This window comes from Montipora capricornis, chromosome 2 (genome assembly GCF_036669925.1).
Source record: "Montipora capricornis isolate CH-2021 chromosome 2, ASM3666992v2, whole genome shotgun sequence".
In the NCBI taxonomy this organism is placed as follows: domain Eukaryota; kingdom Metazoa; phylum Cnidaria; class Anthozoa; order Scleractinia; family Acroporidae; genus Montipora; species Montipora capricornis.
In genome coordinates this window covers 7,586,560-7,596,991 of record NC_090884.1, presented here as the reverse complement: position 1 = coordinate 7,596,991, position 10,432 = coordinate 7,586,560, and the positions used below count along the sequence as shown (strand labels likewise).

Sequence of the window (10,432 nt, the reverse complement as noted above, 5' to 3'; positions counted from 1 at the left end):
CACTCGTCTTGTTTTGGTCTAGTTTGCTCCCCATTATTTTGAATGTAACATTGAGGAACTACTTAGCAAGGTATGAGAACATTGATCCTGAATTTGTGGTTGCTCTAGTAAAAGCTTTGTATGTTGATGACTTTGTTTCTGGAGAGAACTCGGTAATGAAGTGTTTTGAACTTTACCACTAGTTGAAGTTGCGGTTCAGAGAAGGAGGTTTTAATTTGAAAAAGTGGGCATCGAACAGTGAAGAGTTAACTGAAATGATCCAAAGAGCAGAAGAATCTTTGTCTTGGGAACCGGAGCTGTCTTGTAAGGCCACTCCTACATTGACCGAGCCTAACATTGAGGAAGAAGATTGGACAGTGTCAAATTCAAACAACACTGTGAGCGAAGAAACCGTTTTCAAAATAATGGGAGTTCAATGGGATCCGATGAAAGATAATTTCGAGTTTGATCTTGCTGCCTTTTCTAGACTAGCCTTAGGGGAAACTTTCACTAAGCGGACATTATTGAGCAGTACTGCTCGATTCTATGATCCATTTGGCTTGCTGTCACCAGTTATCTTACCCCTAAAGTGCATGTTCCAAGAAATTTGTCACTTAAAACTTGGTTGGGATGAAGCCTTGCCGGAAGGTCTCGCGTCGCGCTGGAAGGAGTTACTACAAGACATGGGGGAAGTCTCAAGCATTGTAGTGCCTCGTTGCATCCTGGGTGATGTTCAAGTCGAAGACATCACAACTAATCAACGCATGGGTTCGCAGATGCTTGCAACTCTGCGTATGGAGCAAATGTCTACATCAGGTTGACAACCTCTGGAACCAGTTCTGTTTGCCTTCTAGCCTCCAAAAAAAGAGTTGCTCCCTTGATCGATGAATCAATCCCTCGACTGGAGTTGATGGCCGCCTTGACACTTGCGAATTTGATGACAGCCGTGCATGAGGCATTGACCTGCACTATGACGATAGACGCTGTTTTCAATTGGACTGACTCTCAGATCGAGTGGTGGTGGATCATTAGAGAGTTTAAACATTTCAACAAGCTGTTTGTACGGTATCGAGTTCAGAAGACTCGAAGTCTGTGGAGTAAGGATCACTGGAGACATTGCTCGTCTGAGTCCAATCCTGCTGACATAGCGTCGCGAGGGTCTAAGAGTTTTGTTCTCGCCCACAGTGATCTCTGGTGGAAGGGAGCTCCATTTCTCAAAGAAGGAGAAGTTCAGTGGCCAAGCCTACCTGATAATCCAATTGGTGACAGTACAGTCCCAGCGGAAGAAGTAACAAAGGAATTGAGAAGGAAACCTATATTTCAAATGTTATGACAGTATCCGTGCAGTGCTTTCAGAACATTACAGAAATCATCTGTCCAGAGAGATTTAGTAGTCTCAGTAAACTTGTCAGAGTAACCGCTCTTGAGCTGAAATTCATCCAGAGGCTCAACAGGAAGATAAAAACAACTGACATCAGTATGGAGGATCAGAATATTGCTACGAATATCTGGTACAAAGACGTTCAAGCCAAACTTGAAGAAAAGGAGAAATCAAGTTCGACTTGGGACCAGTTAGGAGTCTTTAAGGATGCCAATGGACTTCTGCGATGCAAGGGAAGAATTCAGAACTCTTCACTTCCGTACTCAACAAAACATCCCATTCTGTTATCTAGAAAGCAGAATTTCACTAAGCTTGTGATCATGCAGTCCCACGAAAACGTGAATCACAATGGAGTTGGAGAAACTCTTACTGAAATCCGATCACAATTCTGGATAATCAAAGGAAGACAAGCTGTTAAGGATGTAGTTTCCAAGTGTATTCATCTCAGCTCTCGAACATTCAAATTCTAGCTATTTTAGATCACTTTGTATGTCTTGAAATCTTATATTACCTCTAGCCCCCAGAGGTTAGTGCGCCTGCATTTGGTTGTGGAATACGTTCCTATTTTCCCACTGGGTTTTTGGGTTTGCGTATCAGGCGGTTGCACATGCTTTAGCCTGAGTGGTTCTTGTTTTATGTTTACCTTGTAACTAGTATCTTACCTGAGCTTTGTAACGATACTCGGACAGCATTAAACACTCAGGCTCATAGTTCGAGCTGCACACCCATCCTTGTGTACGAGTCATGAATATAAACAGGAATACAAGGCTTTTTGGAGGGAGAATCTAAATGCTCACTTTGGGCCTCTTTGGTTAACTCTAATATTTCACTGTTATTTGTAAGCAACCAAAAAACCAAACCCATTTTTTATTTGAAAATGGGACGCCAACAAGTATATGAAATACTGGCGGGATGTTAATTATTTTTTCTATTTTCGCTTATGATGCAATGGGTTTGTACCTGTAAAGCAACAATAATTTATTATACAAATTCCAGTAGTGATTTAGCTCAGAAGACTTAGGAATGCATCCATATAGTACTTGGGTAACCATACACAGGTCTGCTGAGTAGCAGCTTCTTCTAAAGCAGAACCCTTAATGTCTTGACATATCACAATAATTGAAACGTTGCCAACTTCAAAATGGTTACTATTTTTAAACATTACAATAAGTCATTACTGTAAGAGGAACAAGATATTAGTATCAGTTTTAGGAAAAAAAACTGTTTTTGCAACCTTAATTACTGCTTGTAGCATTGTCAATTATATTTCTCACACTATATAAAATGATTGCTTTTAAATCAAGGTAATTCTACACTTCCAATGCTGTAAAATTCAAAATACAATGAACGATTTCAGTCAAAACAATATTTTACAGGAAAATGTGCACACAGTCTAAATTATTGCATACTACACATTGTAAAATACACTGTTGATAAATGTATTAAGCTGCAGTGTATAATAGTGGTTACAAAGATGGATGTCTGTATACACTAGAAAAGACAATTCGAAACACAGTAACAAACTGTCGTAAGCCTTTACATTAGTCAAGCACTTAAGGCTGTAAGTTTCTTACCAGTGGACAACAGTGTGAACTTCATCACAAACAATGGTATACCATTCTGCCGGAAATGCAGCTGTGAAAACACTTTCCCCAACAAATGATTTTGGACTTCCGTACAAAAATTGAGATCTAACTCTTCCTTCAACGATATAATTATCTTGTTTCTCACTTTCTCCAATGGAAGCAATGGAGGATTCATAACCGGCGAGCTTTTTGCTGGGGCTTCAATCCTAGGCTATTCTAGCACTGAGGGAGACTGTGACTCTTCCTTGCTGTTGAACAGGGCGAACTTCTCAGGGGATTTTCTGAGATGCAATCGGTTTCGACGGTATGTCGTCATCCGTGAATACTTCGTAGGACCTTGGTCCTACTTTAGATTGGACAGCTGCTTTCAGCAGTTCGGGTTTGCTGGGTCTCTTGATACATTCGCACCACATGTCCAGCCTCTAAACAAGGAAGTTGCTTGGCTCCTCTATTGTAGTAGTAGGTCTGGCGTCGTTGGTTAACCAGCAATCTGTCATGTTGATCCTCCGTTACCTTGGGGTGTAACAAGGTCGGAGTAGTGGGCAGCAAGGTCGGCGACTCATTAACCTTTGAACAGGGCTTTTATCAAGGCCTTGGGTGGGCGTGTTTTGGTAAGCAAGCAAAGCCAGATACATATCAGCTCCATCTCTCTGCCCTTTTCATCAGATGTTTCGCCGTTTTGACGGCATTTTGGGCTTTGCCATTGCTCTTGTGGTAATGATGGGAGGATTTCACCAGTTCAAATTTCCATTGCTTGCTGAAATGCTCGAATTCTTCAGCGGTAAACTGTGGGCCATTGTCTGACATCACCACATCACCAAATATTTCAGATCACCTGACTGGTCACAGTGGAGTCTAGAGGATCTACCTCCCAAAACCCTGAGTAGTAATGTACCATAATAAGGTAATTGTTGTCATTGCAGTGAAAAAGATCCACAGCTACCTTGACCCACTAGACTTTCAGCTAGGAAATCCGAACAGATGAAATATTTTAAAGCTAGGAATGAAGGAGAATGAATGATATATGAACTGCGGATATGAAATCAAGTGAAGCTGTGATCTTCGCAGTTATGAACGCAATTTTTACAATTGCGTAGAGAAGCCTCACGGGACCATTAGAACCCACAAATGACCGGCTCCCAACGTCAGTGGCTTCATAGCTCAGTTGGTTAGAGCGTCGCACCGGAATTGCGAGGTCACGGGTTCAAACCCCGTTGAAGTCCTGAATTTTTCAGGCTTCTCTACGCAATTGTAAAAATTGCGTTCATAGCTGCGAAGATCATAGCTTCACTTGATTTGTTTATTCCTTTGACAGCTCGCTGACACGACAAGCTCGTAAGCATTTATCAAGATCTAGGTCAGGAGATTTTAATAGCTCCTCTTGAGGTGTTGAGTTACCAATTCCACAGATATTGAATGAGTTGCCGATAAGCGGATCCCTGTTTGTACGCGAAGGGTCCTGGGATCGCCCGGGGGCAAACATTGCAAGTTGCTGTAAGAAAATGTATGACAGAAACTTATTTCGACGTCCACAAAACGATTTTCGAGAGCCACCAACGATTTTTTCGACACAGATTTATCAGAAATCGATTTGGGCAATGTTGATATGTGGCAAGTGTCAGTTTTTGTTTGAATAACCGTTAAAAATGACATAAAATTTTCTCGTATTACTCATTGCTCGCGTGAAGATCCGTAAGGTTTATTGTGAAATTGACATCTCGTAAATGTCTCGAAATATTACAAAATTAGGTACAAATCTGGAGGAAATAACACAATGAAACCTCTTTAGTTGTATTTAAGTGTGTTTAGTCTGTTTTCTTATTAGTTAGCGGTCTTGCGCAAACGAATTATGGCTTCTGGAAATATACCAGCTCAAAGGAGAGAGGTCGTTGTCAGAGGAGATGGAAATTGATTCTACAGAGCTATTGCTCTTTGGAGGGGTGAAATAAGCGATGAGAAACATGAGGAAATCCAGAGGTTATGTTCTTGTTTGAATGAGAATAATCCAATGGTTTTCGAGCCGCTACTATTTCCTACAAACTCTGAGAGTCCAATCGCTTTAATGTAGTACGATGATTCTTCTTAAGCAAACCATTTCAATCTCCTTCTGCCTCGAGGCAGCTGTTTTACTCCTCCTCTTCCACAGAATACATGTAGTCTGTACATGCAGTTGTACTCTGTTTCAATAGATTTAGATAACACGGGGAATTCATATTTGATATGCCCAGCTGTTACATAAAAACAAAACTTTTCTTCTGTCAAACTACTATCTTCATGTAGAACTACAATCGAAACTACATGTATTAAAGTCAATGGATCTAAGCAAACTTGTCAAGCTCCACTATGACTTCGACCAATACAAAATGGCGTCATGTTCATATACTAGTTCTCTGTAGATCTGATCTTTGGAGCAGGTGTTTGAGGTTTCAGTACTCCCACAATCATACTTTCGTATGAATAAAGTTGGTGTAGGACATTCAGAGGTTCTGTAACCTCGTAAAAAATATATTTCAATAGACCTTTGTACTCATCGAAACCATGAATTGGTCACGATTTATGGCTCTAACCCACGACAAAACATCATTGTTATTCCTGGGCAAGTAAAATCTTAATATTTTAACGTGAGGGAGAATCTTTTGCTTCTCTGGGTACCTTCGATCGTTGTCACAACCCCACACCGCACAATGATCGCAACTAGGCATATTTCCTATATTACTTGAATTGCTCAGTTTAGAAAAAGGCCAAAAGCCAGCCCATACACTCGTAAATACAACCGAAAAGGCTTTATTGAGTTATTTGCTCCAGATTTATTCCTAATTTTGTATTATTTTGAGACTATTTCACAATAAATCTTACGCAAGCAAGCAAAAGTCGCCGAAATCATTTCCATTTTTATTGGTGTATGTCCCTTATTTGAGCTGATATGCGGATTTATCCACCTCAGTCTAGACGGACACGAAGGTTCTGGCTTGTGGTCTGGAGATGGGCTTCTTGTCATTACCATACTTGGAATAGTAACATGGGTTAAAAGAAATAAAGCAGTGCTGGTCTTTTACTTGGAGATCTGCATCTTGTGGGTCATCGTGTGTATTGGGCAGGTTATCATTGCCTTCCTTGCTGGGGCTATCTGTCGTCTTATTCGTGCGGTTGTGGAGCAGGAATGTATCCAGATTGGAGACAGTTGTCACTGGAATACAGATCAGCAAGAACCCATACCAGTTAACTGCAGTGACATCAAGACCATTGACAGCTGCCGCTGTGTGACCATAATGATTATTAAAAGCTTTGGTACCGTTTTGACACTGGCTGGTTCCATCATTGATTTCATGGGCACGTGCTGTGCACGCCCAGAGCCCACCAGTATGACCGTGGTACAGCAGCCCGGATATCCCGTAACGGGTGTGACAACCACCCAGAATGGATACCCTGGACCTGAGCAGGCTTATGCAGGAATGTTTATGCGGCTTCTCCTCCTCCAGACAACGGGTTGCCTCAAAAGATGTAAACTTCTAATGGCTTATACGTCCTGATGTAATCTGTTGTAACCGAGCTTAATGTTCTAAAAATAGTTACATAGTTTCGAAGTACTTTTTGAAGAAGAAACTTTTGTTAAAAAACTGCTCACTAATTAGATTTTCTACCTCAGTCTAGGCGGACCCGAAGGTTCTGGCTTGTGGTCTGGAGATGGGCTTCTTGTCATTACCATACTTGGAATAGTAACATGGGTTAAAAGAAATAAAGCAGTGCTGGTCTTTTACTTGGTGATCTCCATCTTGTTGGTCATCGTGTGTATTGTTCAGGCTATCATTGCCTTCCTTGCTGAGGCTATCTGGCGTCTTATTCGTGCAGTTGTGAAGCAGGAATATATCCAGATTGGAGACAGTTGTCATTGGAATACAGATCAGTAAGAACCCGTACCAATTAACAACTGCAGTGACATCAAGACCATTGAAAACTGTAGCTTTGTAAACATAAAGATTATTGTTATCTTTGGTACCATTTTGACACTGGGTGGTTCCATCATTGATTGCATGGGCATGTGCGGTGCACGCCAAGAGCCCGCCAGTATGGCCGAGAAACAGCAGCCCGGATATCCCGTAACGGGTGTGACAACCACTCAGCATGGATACCCCGGACCTGGGTAGGCGTATGCAGGACAGCAGCCTGTTGGAGCCAGTTCTGCGGCTTTTCCTCCAGATAACGGGTTGCCCCAGAAGATGTAAACTTCTAATGGCTTAACCGTCTTGATCTAATCTGTTGTAAGCGAGCTTAATGTTCTAAAAATAGTTACATAGTTTCTATCATGAACTATGTTTTCTTTTTTGAAACTTTGATTACAGTTCTTATTTTATAGTCATAGCCGCGCGGAGGCTGGTACTATAACACGTGATTGAGAAATTGAGAGAAAACCGTGTAGAACCGCCATTTTGTTTGTTGTCAATATTTTCAAAAAAAACGTTTGTTATTTTATGCTGTGCACGCCCAGAGCCCACCAGTATGACCGTGGTACAGCAGCCCGGATATCCCGTAACGGGTGTGACAACCACCCAGAATGGATACCCTGGACCTGAGCAGGCTTATGCAGGAATGCTTATGCGGCTTCTCCTCCTCCAGACAACGGGTTGCCTCAAAAGATGTAAACTTCTAATGGCTTAAACGTCCTGATGTAATCTGTTGTAACCGAGCTTAATGTTCTAAAAATAGTTACATAGTTTCGAAGTACTTTTTGAAGAAGAAACTTTTGTTAAAAAACTGCTCACTAATTAGATTTTCTACCTCAGTCTAGGCGGACCCGAAGGTTCTGGCTTGTGGTCTGGAGATGGGCTTCTTGTCATTACCATACTTGGAATAGTAACATGGGTTAAAAGAAATAAAGCAGTGCTGGTCTTTTACTTGGTGATCTCCATCTTGTTGGTCATCGTGTGTATTGGTCAGGCTATCATTGCCTTCCTTGCTGAGGCTATCTGGCGTCTTATTCGTGCAGTTGTGAAGCAGGAATATATCCAGATTGGAGACAGTTGTCATTGGAATACAGATCAGTAAGAACCCGTACCAATTAACAACTGCAGTGACATCAAGACCATTGAAAACTGTAGCTTTGTAAACATAAAGATTATTGTTATCTTTGGTACCATTTTGACACTGGGTGGTTCCATCATTGATTGCATGGGCATGTGCGGTGCACGCCAAGAGCCCGCCAGTATGGCCGAGAAACAGCAGCCCGGATATCCCGTAACGGGTGTGACAACCACTCAGCATGGATACCCTGGACCTGGGTAGGCGTATGCAGGACAGCAGCCTGTTGGAGCCAGTTCTGCGGCTTTTCCTCCAGATAACGGGTTGCCCCAGAAGATGTAAACTTCTAATGGCTTAACCGTCTTGATCTAATCTGTTGTAAGCGAGCTTAATGTTCTAAAAATAGTTACATAGTTTCTATCATGAACTATGTTTTCTTTTTTGAAACTTTGATTACAGTTCTTATTTTATAGTCATAGCCGCGCGGAGGCTGGTACTATAACACGTGATTGAGAAATTGAGAGAAAACCGTGTAGAACCGCCATTTTGTTTGTTGTCAATATTTTCAAAAAAAACGTTTGTTATTTTATGCTGTGCACGCCCAGAGCCCACCAGTATGACCGTGGTACAGCAGCCCGGATATCCCGTAACGGGTGTGACAACCACCCAGAATGGATACCCTGGACCTGAGCAGGCTTATGCAGGAATGCTTATGCGGCTTCTCCTCCTCCAGACAACGGGTTGCCTCAAAAGATGTAAACTTCTAATGGCTTAAACGTCCTGATGTAATCTGTTGTAACCGAGCTTAATGTTCTAAAAATAGTTACATAGTTTCGAAGTACTTTTTGAAGAAGAAACTTTTGTTAAAAAACTGCTCACTAATTAGATTTTCTACCTCAGTCTAGGCGGACCCGAAGGTTCTGGCTTGTGGTCTGGAGATGGGCTTCTTGTCATTACCATACTTGGAATAGTAACATGGGTTAAAAGAAATAAAGCAGTGCTGGTCTTTTACTTGGTGATCTTCATCTTGTTGGTCATCGTGTGTATTGGTCAGGCTATCATTGCCTTCCTTGCTGAGGCTATCTGGCGTCTTATTCGTGCAGTTGTGAAGCAGGAATATATCCAGATTGGAGACAGTTGTCATTGGAATACAGATCAGTAAGAACCCGTACCAATTAACAACTGCAGTGACATCAAGACCATTGAAAACTGTAGCTTTGTAAACATAAAGATTATTGTTATCTTTGGTACCATTTTGACACTGGGTGGTTCCATCATTGATTGCATGGGCATGTGCGGTGCACGCCAAGAGCCCGCCAGTATGGCCGAGAAACAGCAGCCCGGATATCCCGTAACGGGTGTGACAACCACTCAGCATGGATACCCTGGACCTGGGTAGGCGTATGCAGGACAGCAGCCTGTTGGAGCCAGTTCTGCGGCTTTTCCTCCAGATAACGGGTTGCCCCAGAAGATGTAAACTTCTAATGGCTTAACCGTCTTGATCTAATCTGTTGTAAGCGAGCTTAATGTTCTAAAAATAGTTACATAGTTTCTATCATGAACTATGTTTTCTTTTTTGAAACTTTGATTACAGTTCTTATTTTATAGTCATAGCCGCGCGGAGGCTGGTACTATAACACGTGATTGAGAAATTGAGAGAAAACCGTGTAGAACCGCCATTTTGTTTGTTGTCAATATTTTCAAAAAAAACGTTTGTTATTTTATGCTGTGCACGCCCAGAGCCCACCAGTATGACCGTGGTACAGCAGCCCGGATATCCCGTAACGGGTGTGACAACCACCCAGAATGGATACCCTGGACCTGAGCAGGCTTATGCAGGAATGTTTATGCGGCTTCTCCTCCTCCAGACAACGGGTTGCCTCAAAAGATGTAAACTTCTAATGGCTTAAACGTCCTGATGTAATCTGTTGTAACCGAGCTTAATGTTCTAAAAATAGTTACATAGTTTCGAAGTACTTTTTGAAGAAGAAACTTTTGTTAAAAAACTGCTCACTAATTAGATTTTCTACCTCAGTCTAGGCGGACCCGAAGGTTCTGGCTTGTGGTCTGGAGATGGGCTTCTTGTCATTACCATACTTGGAATAGTAACATGGGTTAAAAGAAATAAAGCAGTGCTGGTCTTTTACTTGGTGATCTCCATCTTGTTGGTCATCGTGTGTATTGGTCAGGCTATCATTGCCTTCCTTGCTGAGGCTATCTGGCGTCTTATTCGTGCAGTTGTGAAGCAGGAATATATCCAGATTGGAGACAGTTGTCATTGGAATACAGATCAGTAAGAACCCGTACCAATTAACAACTGCAGTGACATCAAGACCATTGAAAACTGTAGCTTTGTAAACTTAAAGATTATTGTTATCTTTGGTACCATTTTGACACTGGGTGGTTCCATCATTGATTGCATGGGCATGTGCGGTGCACGCCAAGAGCCCGCCAGTATGGCCGAGAAACA

The 10,432-nt window shown here is 42.0% G+C and overlaps 2 protein-coding genes and 1 non-coding gene across 3 annotated transcripts; all 3 read left to right on the top strand.

The window, feature by feature from the left end:
- The first annotated feature begins 1,308 nt into the window (after positions 1–1,308).
- LOC138033141 (uncharacterized) lies at positions 1,309–1,830 on the top strand. Its single transcript, XM_068880911.1, has one exon. It carries the CDS (start codon positions 1,309–1,311, stop codon positions 1,828–1,830), a length of 522 nt encoding a protein of 173 aa, XP_068737012.1.
- Positions 1,831–4,096: 2,266 nt separating this feature from the next.
- On the top strand, positions 4,097–4,169 carry Trnas-gga (transfer RNA serine (anticodon GGA)). The gene has a single exon. It is a non-coding gene; the product is annotated as a tRNA-Ser (tRNA).
- Positions 4,170–5,798: 1,629 nt separating this feature from the next.
- LOC138033132 (uncharacterized) lies at positions 5,799–10,112 on the top strand (the record flags this gene model as incomplete). The annotated part of the gene is made up of 1 exon (XM_068880900.1): positions 5,799–10,112. A coding segment is annotated over one exon (678 nt), but the record flags the coding sequence as incomplete, so codon positions are not given.
- Between the last annotated feature and the right edge of the window lie 320 nt (positions 10,113–10,432).

What these genes read in the sequence shown, in the direction of transcription:
- LOC138033141 (XM_068880911.1), top strand. Translation starts at nt 1,309, where the DNA reads ATGACAGTATCCGTGCAGTGCTTTCAGAACATTACAGAAATCATCTGT.